Source organism: Poecilia reticulata, linkage group LG3, assembly GCF_000633615.1.
Source record: "Poecilia reticulata strain Guanapo linkage group LG3, Guppy_female_1.0+MT, whole genome shotgun sequence".
Lineage (NCBI taxonomy): Eukaryota > Metazoa > Chordata > Actinopteri > Cyprinodontiformes > Poeciliidae > Poecilia > Poecilia reticulata.
In genome coordinates this window covers 11,728,153-11,746,678 of record NC_024333.1, presented here as the reverse complement: position 1 = coordinate 11,746,678, position 18,526 = coordinate 11,728,153, and the positions used below count along the sequence as shown (strand labels likewise).

General features: G+C 36.5%; 1 protein-coding gene across 6 annotated transcripts in view; it reads right to left on the bottom strand.

Annotated features, from left to right (window-relative positions):
* The window catches only part of LOC103461982 (protein diaphanous homolog 3), a 163,170-nt gene that overhangs the window by 131,962 nt on the left and 12,682 nt on the right, over positions 1 to 18,526 (bottom strand). For all 6 annotated transcript variants that reach the window (XM_008404407.2, XM_008404412.2, XM_008404411.2 and 3 more), the window contains 7 exons: positions 11,418 to 11,492; positions 11,274 to 11,343; positions 8,742 to 8,878; positions 8,433 to 8,538; positions 3,589 to 3,699; positions 2,980 to 3,098; positions 2,643 to 2,759 (listed from right to left, as the gene is read on the bottom strand). In XM_008404407.2, coding sequence (XP_008402629.1) covers positions 2,643 to 2,759; positions 2,980 to 3,098; positions 3,589 to 3,699; positions 8,433 to 8,538; positions 8,742 to 8,878; positions 11,274 to 11,343; positions 11,418 to 11,492 — 735 coding nt within the window. The remainder of the gene's footprint in view (positions 1 to 2,642; positions 2,760 to 2,979; positions 3,099 to 3,588; positions 3,700 to 8,432; positions 8,539 to 8,741; positions 8,879 to 11,273; positions 11,344 to 11,417; positions 11,493 to 18,526) is intronic.

Sequence of the window (18,526 nt, the reverse complement as noted above, 5' to 3'; positions counted from 1 at the left end):
TATATATATATACACACATAACATAACATGACTTGCATTTTAATGAAACCTGGGAAATACATGATAACCCATTAGAAACTACGGAGCACAAAAATCACATCAAATGACCCCCACAAATAACCAAGGCCAAGCACTAATTTGCATTAGGAAATATTTTATTAAACCGCAGCTGACATGCAGCCCAGGGGGAGACGGAGCAAATTCAAGTGGGTGAGAAACTGTTTGATCTGCTTATTATCTTACAACAATGCCACAGAGAGTCCTAATCTCCTCTACACCAAATCATTAATAAACATTGAGATACTTATAAATAGTGAGCAGCACGAGATATTGGTTTGAACCCATTTCTAAAACAAAACTAAGACTGGAGATGAAACTGAAGAACTGAAGAGTGTGATCCACTACATCAAGGGAATTCAGCATGAATGCAAAAGAAAAAAAAAATAATAATAATCCCACTTTATTCATTCACTACTGGAGGTCTTTTATTTAATGACTTTAGTATCTAAGGTAAGCAAGATCTTTAAATATTGCAAGAAACAGTTGTTTAGATGATTCTATTCTAAGTTATTTAAAAAAAATGCTAAATGTGGTTGAACATTTAGGCTATGCAAGGCATAAAATCTTATATCTTTACAGTCATCATATCTTTCAGATAAAATAACATGCTGTGATCCAGACTTCTCAATCTTTTGAGAAGTCATTTGTATGTCATCTTCACCAGAAATGTCAGACTCACCGCTGAACAAAACAGCTCACTGGGTGCCACAGCAACACCAAGAAACAGCTAATATGTGTCATGGGCAGGACTAGCACTACTGTCCTCTTCTGTTGTTGCCATTTTTTCCCAGTATTACCCTACAACACAAATTCTCAATTTGAAACACAGACTTTCAGCATAGTCCAAGGAAACTACACTTTGCGGTTTCACTTTGCTTTATCAATCCTAAGACCTTAGATTAGCTAGTATATTCAACAACCTAAGGATCTGGGGCAACAAGTAATATAGAGGTCTTCAGTAAAAGGGTAGAGAAAACAAACAAAACTCTTGGTTCATACATGTTAAAGAAAGTTATATTTAACACTTTCAAAGATTGTTGCACGATCAAAATTATTTTTAATTTATGACATACATAAACTTAAAGGTAAATTTTCTAAACGCTAACATTCCTTGTTGTGCCCCACGTATTTTTCGATTACTTTCTTACACTTGTGAAAAAACAATTGCTGAATTGGATTCTGTTATCTGTATGGTCTACAAATAATCTAACAACCCGATTGGCTTCCTAAAATTGAGACAAAATGAAATCATTTGCATGATGTTTTATGCAAAAACACTGTCAGTACATTAATGACTACGTCTTTCACAGAATGCGTTGTTGAAGCTATGCAGCTAAGTAAGGCTCAGAGCAAAGCATGCAATAATGTCATGCGTTATGCAATGACATTATAGCAAGTTAATGTGATGTCCCGATGAACAGCGAAAGAGAGAAAAAACATGAGGAAAAAGGTAATTGTAGAAAAAAGTTTAAGACCTTTCCAAACAAAAGAAAAATGATAGTATTGTAAAAACCTAATTAGTTTTCCAAGATACATAATGTCTAGTTCTCAGAGCAAGAACAATAAAAGGTATTTAGTATAAATTAGAGTTTCACACCACATCAGATCCCTTTGTCAAGGATGGCCGATACCAGACAAGAGAAGAATGGGGAAAAGGTGAGTTAATAGGAGCTCATTTTAAATCAGCATTCTAAAATAAGATTGGAAAAGCATGTTTTGATCATTTTGTGAAACTAATGTAAAAATCAGTGCGACTGTAAGTAGATACTTTCATGTTGACCATGTGGATTAGTTAGCAATGTAAATTATATTTGATGGCTGTAATTGCTTATTTGTTCAGCAATTTTATCAAAATTGCCCAGCCTCACTGAGAAAAGCATCCAAACTGTTCAATTATTTATCAGCTGCAACTCCACTCAAAGTACTGTGAGAGGCATGAATATATATGCTGTGTCCTTTGCTTGGGTTTTAGCTGAAGAAATTTATCCTGACAGAGCAAAGGACCACAAATGTGTAATTTCTGGGTGGGGAAAATGGCAGGTAATACATTTTATACCTCTAAGAACAAAAGCTCCACCTTTTTGATCAGCCTAAGGTTCAAGTCAAACCCAGCTGTGAGTGGACCAACATAAAATAAGCCTTTGAAAATTCACTCTAATAAGAAATGAGAAATGCTCCAGAGCCCTTGCTTCTGTAGATGGCTTGGAGATGAAAGAGAAAGCATTCTCTTTGTTAGCCAAAGTCGTTGAGAGAGCTCAAGACAGAGGGAGTTGGACCCCCACAAAACCAGACATTTTAACCAGCATGCATTATTAACAGTGTTCAAACCTACTCAAATCATTGCTTTCATTTGATGCTGGGTAAAATGAGAAGAAAATACTCCAAATCTACATTAACCTTCATAACAATCAAATTGTATAAACACATAAAACTCTTTATTGAACTGAAGAGTTAAGATTTTCACAGAAAATATTTTTTGAAGCATTAAAACAAAAGGACATGAGAAAGTTGAGACACTGAAAAATAAAACAAAAAATATACAATTCAGACTAAATGTTGTCTGTGGCTGACGTTGTTTTTACCTGATCAAGTGATCGTTGCGAATGAGCATGAGGTGCTGCAGGATGGAGAGGAAATAGGGCTCTGCACTGCTGTCCTTCACCATGCTCAACACGATACTGAATACATCTCCCGCATCAGTACAAAGAGTCAAGGACTTGTAGATTAATGAAAACACTGCAGATTAAATAAGAAAGAATAAGAAAATCATGGATTTGTGTTTTGGCTCAGCAAATTTCATCCCTTCCTCAGGAAAGGTTGGCCATGAGAACGTCCGCTTGGAATTCATCAAATTAACACAAGCAGATTTCAAATCAATTATGAGTTGCATGGTTTTTTGTTCAGTTTCAACAAGGATATTCTATTTCACTCCTGATGTCTTCCAATCTATGAGAGAATTCCATCATGTCCTCTTCCTTATGCTCCTCAAAAACCTTCAGCTGAATGTCCAGAGCCTCATTTCTGATGGTCATTAGTTGCTAAAGAAAAAATAAATAAATACATAAATAAAACAGATGAAAAAGGGGGAAAAATGTGCATATAAAATAAATTTGATTAAAAAAATTATTTAAAAAATCAAGAATTTTAGTAATTATTAAAAGCAAAACTGTAAGCTCACAGAAAGACAACGAGTTAAAACTAATATGAAAGTTTGGACTCTAACTTTTCACTGTAATTCATTTTCTTCCATGGAAGCAGCAGAACAATTGTTTACAAGAGATAAACATGTTAGGTAGATTGTATAAAGCCAGCAGAAAGATTATTAGCTGAGACACTAGACACTTTATTGGTTTCTGACCGCTGCACATATTGAGGACGTGCAAACTCTCCTCGATGTTCAATAAATTTTTTTGCTGGAGCAAATCAACAATATTTCACTGAAGTGGACAACTCATTTAAATATTAATACAAGGTGAGAGTTTATAGTGTCTGTAAGCATGTGCGTGTTCTAGGTCATGTTTTACTTACCGGCAATATCTCTTTGAGGCCACAACGCATAAACTCATTTCTAATATGGAGCCTGAAGTCCAGCTCATCAGGAGATGTTACTAGGGCATTGATGAGCTGCATGCATGCCACCTGCAACAAACAACAAGGGTACAAAGACAGAGAGAGAGTGAAAAGTGGGAGAGAGAACCAAAGAATGAGATGACGAATTTCTTCTACCAGCAGTTGATGAAAAGCACGCTGGCATGCATTTGAAATGAGCCATGTCCCTTGGAAGCAGAAGACCATAACTAATGCATGTCTATTTTTTCCAGTCACCCACTGGGGTGGTGGTTTTAATATTAATGCAACAACTGTAGACCCATAGACTGAAATTAACTAGCAGTCAATATAAGGGCAAACAGGCTATTTAGGACAGAATTTCTGAATGCCCTCTGAGTTTTGTTTACTAAACAGTGACTGCAACACCAGCTGGCAAGCAAAACACAAACAGAAAAATCAATTATTGACCACAAGAAGAAATTCACTCATGTGTGAAAAGAGGGTATGGCATTACTATATATTGAGGGGGCTTAAGGATCAGTGTCAGCCTGATTGTTACTTAGTTTTCAGGACATTTATCTTAAAAGAGAAAGAAGAGTTTAATATTGTGCTAAAAGTAAGATTACAAAATAAGTGTCTTATCTCACATAGCTTTGGAAGTATTGGTACCTTGAGATGTTTTTTTTTTTTAATATTATTCCCCGTGATAGTTCAAATGCAGCTGGACCCCAGAAAGCCCATATAATTCAGTAGTATCCAGGTGTAGAGGAATAGCCCTCCAGATACAGAGCTATAGATATTTTATAAGGGGTTCAATATGAGTGAGTATAAGTGAAAGGCCAATAAAGAAAATGTGTGAGGAGCTTTCTAATGTCTGACACAAGGTTGCAATGTGCAAAGCCTTCCAGTTATTGGCAACATGGCAAATATGTCCAAAAATCCTTAAAAACATATCAAACTTTTACAGCAGTAGCATAGTCTTGCACTGAAAACAATGGTAAGGTAGGAACAAAATAATTTCCACACATCACTGTACGGGAAACATGTTGCATCTTTGGGTCACCAATTAAGTATAAAGTATTACAAGACATGTACAACCTTGTTGTTTGGGAGGTATACTAGGAATAAGAATTTAGTGTCCTACCACACAAATGCAATTATGTAGAGTTTTTTTGACTATTGCTGGAAATGTAACTGGAACTGTACTTAGTCTGGTAAAAAACCAGCCCCTAGTCCTATGCTTTCCTTCGTACAAAGGGTTGGAACTTTGGCTATTGAGAAACAATTTCTTGCTGGAGGCATGGACTCAATTGAAAATTTAAAGAATTTGATCTGATTTTACCCAATCAAGAACGTTTGGCCATATGCATGTAATGCACCAGCTCAATAAACCTTACCGGAAATTACGTGTGCTGTAAACCAGTGGTCCCCAACCTTTTTATTACCGCGGACCGGTCAAAACTTGGAAAATTTTGCTGTGGCCCGGGGGTTGGTGTTCCCGCTAAATCCTGAATATACCCAATTTGGGTTGTCTTGGAGTTTTTATCGCAACCTGTGAGGTTTTTCCTGTCTGGGAACGAGAATACAACCTGCTGAATGTGACAGGTAGCCAATCAGAAAGCGCGGTGACTAAGAACAGAGGGGAATCCCAAACAGCTGACATATCGCGCAACTGTGAGTCCAGTGGATATCGGAGATAATATGTGGAAATGTTTATTATTAAATCTAAAGGTCATTATTATGTTTATTCAGTTAAAAATGTTAACTATGAAAAAACAGTCACCTCCAAATCATAGTGCAGCAAATAGAGCGGCTGCTCCCGTTGTCTTTTATCCATCGCCTTTTCTTTTTGTTACATCTTTTATTTCTTAAAATGACTCCACAAACTATCACTATTGCTTCTACATCGTCATCCGTGTTTGGTTATTCTAAATTCCCGCTATGTTGGGGGTTTTACTGGATTATCCTCTGGAATCGGGATGTTCGTGACTGGAATCGGTTCGTATTGCTCCTGCCTTGGACACACAAACCGATCGAACCCATTATATTTTTATCAGCTCTGTGGTCACAGAGGTTTGGAGAATCGACAATAATTCTTAAATCTTTCCGTTTAAACCAGACTTAAGACACGAGCTCTACTCATCTCCTCTCGACCGCAGCCCAAACGCTCTGACTCTGGTCGCTATGGTAACGTTTATATATCCCTGCAAAATAAGATACAGATGTGCCACAAAAATGAACATTTTACTTTCGTGAAAATTTTAACTCACAATACTGACTAACGGAGCCATGAGCTTGTTTCTCTGAAACCCATCTGGGAGTGATGGGAGACAATGACACCCGAAGTGTTGCTWATATCCACAGTCTGCTTGGTCACTACGTGGCGAAGCAGCTTGAAGCTTCATTGCCTCATTAGCAGCCGGTCGCCGCATGTTACGCAGAGCGGCTTGTAATGTGGGACTCACCCACCGGTCTGGGATAAATCCATTCTGCTGTCTCTTCTCTGCGCCTTTTCCCCTAAGCAAAGAAACTTTCCAAAGACATCTGATCTGTTTCTTACTCATTTTGCTGCTTGTGGCCTCAGTATTGGCGTGCAGGTACCGAAAGAATCCGGTTAAAGGATTTTCAAAATCAAAGATCCTCCAGACTCAATTAATACATAAAACGGAAATATTTCACTATTTCTTGCGCAGCCCGGTACCAATTGGTCCACGGACCGGGGGTTGGGGACCACTGCTGTAAACAACCCCGTAAGGCGTAGGGGTCACTGCATCTTTACCTCCAATAAAATGTCTTAGACATTCTTCTTAGACATCCTTCTAAGACTGAATAGCTTCATTCACTTCCTTCTCTGCCATTGCCAAATAACAAAAATGAGCAAACAACAATTCTAAAACAGTACAGAAAGTAGACATCAATCACTCACAACTCCTCGTTCTTTTTGCTGATTGGCTAGGTTGAAATTTTACCAGAGAAATCCAGCACTGAAGGGAGATGAGAATCAAGCTAAATTATGTGGGAAGGCAAAGGTCAAGTTACTGATCACTGTCATATAGACCAAAGATGAGTCCTCTCAGTAACAAACACTGTTTGGTCGGGTATAAAGCCACACAATCCTTTTTGAAGAAAAAAAGAAGACAAAATAACACCCAATCCTTTTGATGGTTGATGTTGGACTGGACATCGCTGGCCTGTGATGATGAATTAACAGTGCATACCATCAAGAATTATTAGAAACACCCAACCCATTTTAATAGAAACCTGGTGGAGACTCGGTTAGAAAACAGAAGAATGGCTGACAATGGTTCTTCCAGGTGGATCTAGACAGAAAGGTTCAGCTATAAAACAGACTGGTTCAGAGTCTGCATCACGTATTGGTATGGAAGACACACCATATGTAGAGGCCGTAGGTCTTGGTCGTTTTCTGCATGTCTTTTCCTTCCATCTTCTTTATATGTTAAAATATATTGCATCACTCTTATTCCTAAATCGTATAGATAACCTACAGAGAACCTAGAACTCTGGAGATACCTTGTTTCCACTGATTAGTATGACTCAGGTTGGTGCTGTTTTGTCTATTTACATAGTAAAAGCAGACCATAAAACCTACCTGTACCACAACACTCCTAGTGTAGATAATAGAACAATGGTGCAGTACGATTAGTACTGAGTTTATAGTTAAAGCTGGTAATTTCATTGTAACTTATCTTTCACTTAAATGAGCTGAATGTATGCAGTTTAAACTTGTATCCAAGAACCAATCATTTAACAATAATACAAGTTTTCCAAAGAAAACAAGCCCCTGTGTGTTTTTGTGTTTATGCAGGCATTCAGTTCCCATAAGTCACATTGCTAAGATATTGATTAAAAATTCAGACATCATATTTACCAAATGTGTTTCCACATCGATGTTACAAACCAGTGCTGCCCTATTTAGAACAACTCATAATCAATATTTAAAGTGTCTAATCAGCAGGGAGATGGTAGGTTGTTGTGCAAAAATCTGAAAAATATCTTGTGCTGTTTACTTTGTCAATTTCTGCCTTCATGGTGTTATTGTCTGGTTTTCTTTTGAAAAGGTAAATCAAATTTGGACTCATTATCTATATTTTAATCATCTGATATCTATCTGAGCGTCAGTCCAGAGAAATTATGTGCAAACAGAGCAGATGGAAAGGAAAGTGCTTCACACCGATCTGGACTCTTTATGACGTACTTGCTGACTGGATGTAATTTGTGGCCATGATGTGAAGTTTCAACAAACATTGAGGACATACTATTTATGATTACGGTGATGATAATAACAGACTGACAAATAACAAACATCATAGATGAATTTGTGGGCCGGCTTCTAATTGCTGTCCCATCTGTGCCTAAACTGATGATTAAATTGGTCATTTATGCTCAATAGAAACATCTGGTCCTGAATATCTATGTGCATAGGATTTGTTGTAAGCATTATAATGTTGCAAGGGCAAATTGAGAAATCCTTTTATCCTTCCTGCTCTACATCTCAAGTATTAAGACTTTGACATGTTTTTGACAAAAAAAATAAACAATAAACTAAATGTAATTGCTATTTAGCAATATTGTCAATCATACAATATTTGTGTAGGTCAAAATTAGTCAACTTAGATGGTCAAATCTAAGGGACTTCATTATGCAGTGAATGTTTTAATGTCTCCTGATCCGTTTAACCGTCCTGTGGTCTTAAGAGACGGTGTCATTTAGATCAGCAGTGGTTTAACTATATCTGTGAATTACAATGTAATTCACTTAGTTTGGACCATAAGAAGTGTAAAACAAAAGAACATTGAACTCACTTGTAGCTGAATGGAGCGATCTCGCAGTCCCTGCACAATTGGACTGAACCGCTCAATGGCTCGCCACTCCCCTGCTGTCGTGATGGCCTCAAGAACCTTCTCCAAGCTGTGCAAGAGCCACGGAATTTATTTGAGATAAATTACTTTTAATGTATTATGATCACAAACAAGATAATGATGATACACTAGTTCATTAATTTAGGAACAACATAAACAAAAGGACAGCTGTATTAAGAAATAAGTGCTATGTTTTTGGGAAACAAAAAAAAAAAGTTAGTCTGGCTGATGAATAAAATAAAACCAACGTACGTGTTCTCCTCGCCAACAATGCAGATGGCTGATAGCAGCTTTACAACGTCGGTCATCATGGCAGACTGGCTGGGGTCGATGGTTCTTGCTAGTAAGGCAAGGCTTTTCTCCTCCCCCAGAATTCGATCCAAGCCATACTGCAACAAAAACAGTAGATTACTCAGTCAAATTGCAGTCTGGCCATGAGGCAAAAAGAACAATGTGCCATCTCAAATGTTAGAAGATAAAAATTAAAATATAAGGACGTAACATTATTCCATAGTTTCCATGAAGCCAATTTTATTTTATTTTTTCCCGCATGACAAAACGTGTGACAGACGAAATGTCATATTTAAAGAGAACAGCCGTCTGTAATGTTTTATCCAGGATGTGAGTGCCGATTAAAGGTCTGGCTCAATGCAGTAATTATGGCAATGAAATGCCAGTAGAAAATGTTGTTGAACTGAAAAATCATTATTTGTGCATTGCTGTTGCACCATTGTGTTGTTCTAAGTTATTTAGACCTTACTAGAAAATCTAGTTTTTATTTCAAAGCTTGAAGTACCCCCATTCTGTATGCTCAGGTAGTCAGTTGACCTCATAATATTGCTGAACCTGGACGTGACCAGCTGCAGCATCCCCAGATCATAGGGCTGTCCTAAATGCTTGTACAGTGGGTACTAGGCATCACCGAAGGGAGATGCATCACTGGTGAGTCCATCATTCTGGAAGAGGGTAAATCTGGACTAATAGGATCACCCCCTATGCAGTGATTATCCAATAAAAGGCTTGTGCCCATTTATTTTGTTACATCCAGCTGGGAACCTTTTTGGCCAGGTAATGTATTTGTGCAATAAGCTGTACATGAGTCTTGTAAATTTTAAATGACAAAAAAATAATGGCACAGAAATGAAGCAGATTTTGCAGTCATCCTAATTTGTCATTTTGCTAACAGGTTGCTGCAAGTCAACATAAAATGTATAAACCACAACAACTCTAGTATTAACTAAGTCCTTTAATCCAGGAACTCTCTGCGATTCTTGACTTTCAAGACCCAAAATGGATTGTAAAACTGAACCTCTGTTGCTCTGAAAGACTAAAGTACTCAACGTTGTTAGATATATCATATTTTAAATATATAGTACAGAAAGGTAATTATATTTTGTGAAAAATGTCTTAAAGTAGCTTAAAAAAAAAGAGAAAGAAAAAATGTTGGACTCTTCAAAGCACAATTTTACAATGTAACTTTTAGAACATTATTATAAAACTGCTTAGAAAAACTGGAAATTTGGAAAAAATGGGAATTGACAGACGAAGCAAGAAGAAAAAAACAGGTTCAACAGACAGCTGGTAGAGAACACCTGTCTTCTTGGCATAGAGGGTACCTGCTGTCCCAAGATGCCTCTCCAGCCCAGGAAAGGTCTGGGCTTACAGAAAGGCCTACGGGTAAATGCTGGTGTCTGGCGCCTGTTGAGATGCAGGATTACAAGGGACCCTACAGCAAAATTTATGCCAGAGGGGTTGTATATCTGTCTCTGCTGGCTTTTAGCTTCATATGAGGATTTTATTTTTCTATGTAGTAACTTATGAACTAACAGCAGAGAAAAAAGGCTTTATAAAATAGTGTTCACAATAGAAGACTGTGGCTGATTCAATGACACTCTAGGGATCATCATATTTTGCATCTTTTTAAAAAATGTAAAAACAAAAATATATATTAAAAAAATTCTGTTTTATAGATTTTATACTTTCATTGAGATCTTACATGAAGCAATTCAACCAAAAATCATTAGTTTTGATACAACAATGAATAATCTATAAGTAATTAGTAAACTTTGTACAGGCATAACATAAATAATTTAATATCTACCAGTAATGTAATATTTTTCACCCATCTACAATGCAATAAAACCAAACATAAGTCATTAGGTTAATGTAGCTTTGGCGGGAAAAAACAACTTTCAAGTGAAATAGTTTCAGTTTCTTTACCTCTCCAGTGTGCTCATCAAAAACAGGCACATTAAATAGACATCATATTCAATAATTCAAGAATGCATGTAATGCAGCATTTATTGTGCAGATTTTCCATTTAGAACATTTTTATTTTAGATATGCGAATTCTTGATTTAACATATGCATAAATATTATTTGATTACTGTGATGGGTATTTTGCAGGCAGATCACTTAGTGAAAGAGTGTCAAAGTCTAGCCCTTCAGGGCTGGTATTCTGCAATGTCACAAGTCCACCACCACACATGAATCAAATGACTGAAGTAACTTCTCATGCTCTCAAGTACTCTACATAATCCAGGTAATGTGACTGAGTTATGATGACATACAGACACATCTAAAGCTGGGGGACAGTGGCATCCATGGCTGACGTTTGACATAGTGGAATATGCAATAGTCCAAGAGAACATAGTAATAAGTTCATGTGTTTGATGGTCACTGGTAAAATGTTATTACCTTAATGGTTGAACCATTTAATTGTATATTAGCAATCCATTACATCGTTTGTAGCTTCAAGAGGAAAGGGGGAAAAACTGACATTACCTTATTGTTCATGAAGGCTTTGAGACACTGGACAATTTTATGCTGGTTTTTTTTGTCAATCTTCTCCGGCCTGTGGACATGACACAATAAAGATGAGAATTATAAGCCCAGTAAAGAAAAAAAACAAACTGAATATAAACTTACTGTTTCTTGAAAAGCAACTTCTCCAAAATGTCCAGCAATAGTCCAAGGCCCTCATGCCCAAAGCTCTGCACCCAACTGGAAAAGAATACAATAAATCAATACCACAACAGCTTGAGACTGACATCTGACAAGAGCAATTTCATACTCATCAACCACCGTGCAAAGTTTTTAGACACAAAAACAAGAAGAAATCCAAACTCTGTGCTGAGAAGAAAGGCAGCAGTTATAAATGTTGCAGTTCTTGCCTGAGAAAAAAAAAGGCTTCACTAAATCAGTTCAGACAGGGGGAAACAACAAAGCAAAGGCACACTGAAGTAGTCCAGAACTCTATGATGCAACACAAATATTTTTCTATGAAATAAAAATAGCCTTAACAATATTTTAAAACTAATAATCGTTGAATCTTTCTTTAGAGTGCAACATTGATTTCCTAAAACACATAATAAAAAAAACTCCACTGACCATTTCCTTAAATGTGTTAATATCCAAGTCCAAACATCAGCTTGACAGGCAAATATTAGCTAGATAATCAGTTCAGCTGCCTGCTTAGGGAGCCAGATTAATTTTTATTTTGAGACAGCCAACTTAGTATTTCTTGCAAGCAAGGTGAAAGACTAGTGACCTTCTCTCAGACAGCTGACCAGTGATATACAGTAAGGGTAAATCCTGTCCAACTTTATATGTTCACTGTCACTCGAATACAAGTCACACCAGCCCTTTGACTGCCACCTCATTAAAAGAATTTAAACCGTAAAAGCATGATGGAAAACTTCAGTAGCAACTTCATCTTTTTAAAACATTCATACATGTAACCGGTCAATACCTAGTTAACGGTGATCCTAATAGTGAAAAGAATATGCAGTGAAAGCAGATTTGGGCAAAGGGACGATTTTAATTCTTCCTCAAAAAGAAGCTGCATCAAAATACCTGTATGAAGGCTGACTTTGTGTGCTCCACATTGTTTAAACTTATAGACACATCTTAGAGAAATTGGGCCTTGGGGGAATTTTAGTGAGTAATACCTTTTATTATAGAGCAATACTGAAAGAATAGAACATCTAATATAGATGTATTTTCTTGCTAAAAGCTATATCTGTCAGAGACAAAGTGTATCTAAGAATAAACACTGACGTTAGTAAAGACAATAAAACTAAATCTAAGGTTGGTTTATTTTCTCCAGTTTTTCTCTTCGGTATATCTCTGACCTTAACTCTTAAGGAATCTCAAACAAAACTTTTTTTTTTCAAGCTAGGGATGTACTGAACCATTTTGCTAAACAGTCCTTTTAAATCCTATGAACCACTTATTTGATTTAGTCTCCAACATCCAAATCGTACTGATTCCTATTAAAACTTATTTAGATTTTAATTACCAAAATTACACAGCGAGACAAAAACAGCAAAAACTTTCCAGATTTTAGTATAATATTTAGAATCAAAAAATGGAATGTGAAAATGGAAATAAACACAACATTTTTAGTGCCTGCACCTCCCTCAAATAAACCTGGATATAAGCTTTGAACATTAGCATTCACTCATGATCATTTAATCAACCAAAGCATAGCATGCTTTCAAGCATCAAATCAACAAAATTCTCAAGGTGGAAAGAGAAGCTGTAATCTGAATTGAATTTCTTGAGATGCTATAAGTGTGCCCATGAGGTATATCTGTGGGGTTTTTGTTGCTGTATTGTTTCACCTATATTAATGGAAATGTGATCTAAAATTTCTGAGCTTAAACAGATGATGAAACACTATTATTCAAAAATGTTCGTTGCAATAACAGGATTACAGTGGGAAACTTTATCTACTAGCTTAGGTGTGCTACGGACATAAATTGTATGCAAATTCTTTAATCGTCCTTTAAGAATCTGAGGTGACTTACGGGTCAGAGTTCTGAATAAAGTAAATTGTGTTCACTTTCAGTAAAAAAGAATTCCTTCTTTAGACAAACAAGACAAGAAGGAGGCTATATTTGAGCAACTTTGAGATATTTTTGAGTGAGGATGAATGTGTTACAGGGTCAGAACAAAAAAGGAGGGAAGAGGTAGACAAAACCTGTCACAGCCTTGATGAAGATTGTGAAAGCTGCTGCCAAGGAATCTGAGGAATGAGGCTTTCATGTTAAAGAAAAAAGAAAAAAAAATCAATTCAGCTTTCACTCTTGAATGTGCCATGGCCCAGGCCATTCTGGTTATAGAGTACACAGGGTCTTGACAACAACTTCATTGAAATGCATAGTTCAGGGGCAATTGCATGTTAGTTTTTCATCATCAGTAGGTGAGGCACAGAGCAAAAAAAAAATAATCCGATGATCTATGGAAGGAATTATTGCTGCGGAAACCAACAAGCCTACACCATCAGGATCTGCTGCTATAAATTTTAAATTTGCCTTGAAACACATTAGAGAAAAGTGGAAGGGATCGAGGTGACAAATTGGCTTTCAAAAGCTTTTTGAAGTTTTAAGCCTTTAGACATTTTGAAGATCTTGGAGGTCAGAAACCGGCAATGTAATAGCTTTCTGCCATGTCCTGAGAAAAGATTTCAGTAGCAAGAACAATTGTGCAGAGTCCATTTATAAAAGGAGGGTGTCTCTTCTTTCTCTATAGAAGGTCAAAGAGAGCTGGGACAAGACAAATAAAGCAGGTTTTCAGAACCTGCAAACTGTGCAATTTAATTTAATCTGTAAGAGGAGTTAAAAAAAAAAAAAAAAAAAAAAATCACACAAAATTTTCCAGATCTTTTTTGAACACGACATGTGGAGAGGAACTCAAAATTGGCAGGCTGTTGATAAAATTTCATGTCAGGTTTTTTTAGAATCTTAATGATACATACATAATATACAATTAAATTGGAAAAAAATGAGACCTGTGGAAAAAATGCCAAAAATAGCAAAGCTGCATATAATGCGGTAACATAAATGTCTTAAGATTGCTGTGCTCTTTGCTCCTTTTTCTTACATTTCAGTATTTCGTCGTCTTAGTTACAGGCCTTAACCTGAAAGAAAGCTGGCCTAGTGGGTCACAGTTTGCAGAGAGGTTGTAAAGGATAGTATCATTAAACAAATGTATCAGCCACGAAATTGGTACAAAAGAATCCATGCATTACCTGAATACCACGTTAGTGAAAACAGTCATCAATAACTAGAGAAAATGTGTAAAAGTGACTTTACAAAAACTGAAATTTCTCCAAAACTGATAAAAGATCTGATAGAAACTGGTGGTCAAGGCTGGCCAGAGGTAAATAGTACTGAAAGATTAGAAAGTTCTGACATGTGCTGATTGAGTTCTAAATGAGACAGCAATGTCCTGCATTCGATATACGTCTGGACAAAGACGTAGGAAGATGAATGCAGAAGCCAGAAAAAGACTCTCCTAAGAAAATGCCAAAGTCTAGCTGAAATCTTTAAAAACTTGGTGGTAAAATCTGTAATAATTAGGTAAAAATCAAACACACATGTTTGGGCAACAATTCAAAGAGGCACGTTTGACACAAAAACAGCACGGTGTATCAGCAAAAGATCACAACTGGGCTATGGCTATGGGAGCTTTGGCTTTTTTGTTTTTTTTCAAAGCAGATGACATCACCACCAGATCCAAACACCAGTTAATTTCGACCCAAAACATTAATTTGCCCACTAAAGATGAAGAGGGTTTTAATTTTTCAGTTTTGCAGTGAGATAAAAAAAAAATCACATCTAAATTAAGATAATAAAAAACCAACGTAACCAGACAAAAACTCTATGGATAAGCCGCAGAGGGCTGTGCACAATGGAGCTCCACTAAATTTGATAGAAGTGTTGAACTTTTACCAGGTACAGCATTCATTTTTATTCCTTTGTATGCAATGTATTAATATTAATAACACACATGGTTCCACAACAATAATTTTTTGGTTTTGGGTCAATTGTATGTGAAAAATTAAAAGTGGAAAAAGTTTCAAAAATGTTTTGCCCTAGTTTCATTGTTTCACATCAAAGAAGTTTAATAACAGTGGATTTGAAAGTCACTACATGCTTTATTAGTACTCAAAAACACCCTCCAAAGGCTAGTTTCCTACATGTTTTAGCCATTTCTTTGGTTCAAAAGACCTAATAAAAAATGTTTTTAAAAACTACCAATGATATTTTTTTTTAGCAGATGCTGAGACGAAAATTCCGCCATTTTAATCTGCAGTGTTGGGTCGCAAATACATTGAGAACACGCAGGAACGTGATCCTAAAAGACTGGAGTTGATCCTAAAAGAATGGAGTTGGTGTACATTATACTGAAGTTCACAATAGTTTATACACATTTCATTTGGCAAATGCCAGTGTAACAGATATGAAACCATGCAAGTAGATTATCTGTTAGGCGGCTCAGAAAAAAAATCCATCAACAGTCATTACAGTCTATCAATACGGTTTTGATAGTTATTTCCAACTAAGGACTTCGACCAAACACAAACAGCAGCCAAACAGAGTCTTACGGAATTATCCACAGGTGACCAATTTAGGGATAAAACACAACTAAATCTGTGTGATGTCTTCCTGCCTGTTAATCCTTGAGCAATTAGGTTTTTTTTTTTTTTTTKGGGGGGGGGGTTATTTKTCATACAGCTTGTCTAAACAACTAAAGTATTTTATATTCAGTTTGCTAATCTAACATACTCTGCCAGCCCTTGGGTTTCATTAGTTCCTAGCATCTGGCAGCCCTCCCACATCCCCAATGAGAAAACTTCAATTACATTCTCTCCCTGAAAGTCCTCGGTCTGGAGCCATATTGAGCACAGCTCATCACAGTGCCGTGAAAATACATTGCTGATTTACATTCAGTTGTTCACACGGCCGCTTAGCATTACAAAGAGGAGACACAGAATTTATATGATCTCATTCCACATCGAGGATTGCTGTAGGTGCTTTAACACCAAGATAATTTTATAAGTAAACCTTCCTGAAGAGGTCTGATTTAGAACAGTGTTGTTCATTGCCGAATTACAAAAAAATATTTTTTCTGTCCAAAGTCTTTCCCTTCATTCTTAGTCCAAACACAATGCTTTGCATGTGCAGTGCGAGGACGTGGGCTGTCCCACTTCTTTATTTAGTGTGTGGGAAAGGAAAAGAAGTACAGTTATTGAGTCAGTCAAAAATAACTGTTTCGGAAAATTTGGAAACAAAGGGGAAAAGTTGCACTTACAGTAACTTCACAGATGGTACAATATTTTTTGTGATATCCAGCTTCAGGGTTTCTAATGTATCCCATTATGCAAGCATTTTGCATAATTATACAAGCATAAAAAAGGTAAAAGCTGTATTTATTTCTCAGTTAAATTTATGTTAATATAATAATCACTGTGAGTAGCTTGAATACATCTAATGTGTTCTATGACATTGTTTTTGTTGGTTTTTTTTAAAACAAACAAAAAATTGAGAAAATAGCATTATTTTTTATGTTGCAACTATTTAGTTTTTGCAACAAAAACTCAAAAACAGTGAACTATTTGGCTCAATTAATTTTATAAGACCAAAAGTGCAGATCAGCATTGGATGTTTGGATCATTTTGGAGGTTTTCTGACTCCGTCATCCTTGTAGGAATCCCCAAGGGGAGACCAAGATCAGACTGGAGGACCTCATATGTTCCTTCTGGCCTGGTAACATAATGGCATCTTCTTCTATGACCAGAAAACTGTTGCCAAGGAGAGGGATGTCTGGGTTTTCCCTTGGACCACAAAATCTTTTAATCACCATAAAAATTGTAAGCACTAGCTGAGATACTGAAATGTTTTAATTTCCTACCTACACAATAATCAGAAAAACAAATAATTTTCACTCAAATTTAAGGTTGTTTGGTAAAGTTGTCATCTCAAAACGTTGACAAGCTTCCCTGAGAAGCAAATAGACATGACCTGAAGAAAAGGCCTTATCTGTTTAACTTTATTGTTGTGTCAGCTTCTTAAAGAATCCCTGGAGAATCCTTCTAAGAGTTCTAAGAAGTCCGTGAAAGTTTTGCACTCCACAAAACAGAAATACACTAACTTTTAATATACAGTTTCAATGACCGCATAGGTCTCTAAAGTGAGACAAAGCAGGAGGCTAAAGTTAAAGAAATGTTAAAAATCTAAAACCAAAGAAGAAATATTTCCGCAGGATATGTAACAAATGTTGAAGTGAAAAGTTCTTTTGAAAAATGACTTCTGCATAGGAAGCATGACTCATTATTTGTAGTTCATGGCAGTGTGAGGCAGAAACGGCATCCAAGGTTTTGTTTTTTGGGATGGGGTATGTAAGAAACAACAGTGTTTACCTTTGTGAAAGCTAAACTAAAAATAAATGACTGTGGAGCCTTAAACATGAAGGTCAGTTATAATACAGTATCAAAAACCAATTTCCACTTTTTTGTCAGATCCATTTATCAAATCCATTTTATACAATTACATCATGTGGCCTTGCTGAACCTATAAGCTAAAGCTGTGGCCTCTTTTTATGAAAAGGGACAGAGAACTGAAGATGCTGAGGTAACGCATAAAAGAGTCAGACAAGTGCCAGAAATATGAAATTAACTTTAGGTTGGTCTGCTCTACCAGAGAGATCCAGATGGGAAAATATATCCTTCTGCCTCCTCTTGCAGGCTACACACATTGCACTGAGGAAATGCTTGGGAGCCGTTTGCATCATTGCCAAGAAAGTGACACTGATCAGCATCCAAAAACTGTGGCAGACAAAAAGGTTTTACTTCCAAATCAATCCAGCAACTCCGGACTTTAATGACGCTATTAGAAGGCGAGAGGTTGATGCCGTTTCTAGCCAAGCCAGATTTATGATCTAGTCCATACTTTTGTCATTAGGCTTGAGTCTGACAGTCTGATCAGTGGTCCCTTCATCAAACACCAGAGCTTACCGGCCACATTTCTCCTGACAGTCACTTTTACTGAAACTACTGCAACATAAAAACAGAAGGAAGACATTTAGAAATATCTATCCACTAAGCTGAAAGACTCTAAACAAAGACTGGAAAGGCTTTAAAATAACTTTAAAAAAAAAAAAAAAAACTAACAGCATGTTGCTGTGTTATTGTGTTACTTTACAGAATTACAGCTTGGTATTTTTATATGTTGGTTCTACTGAAGAATATT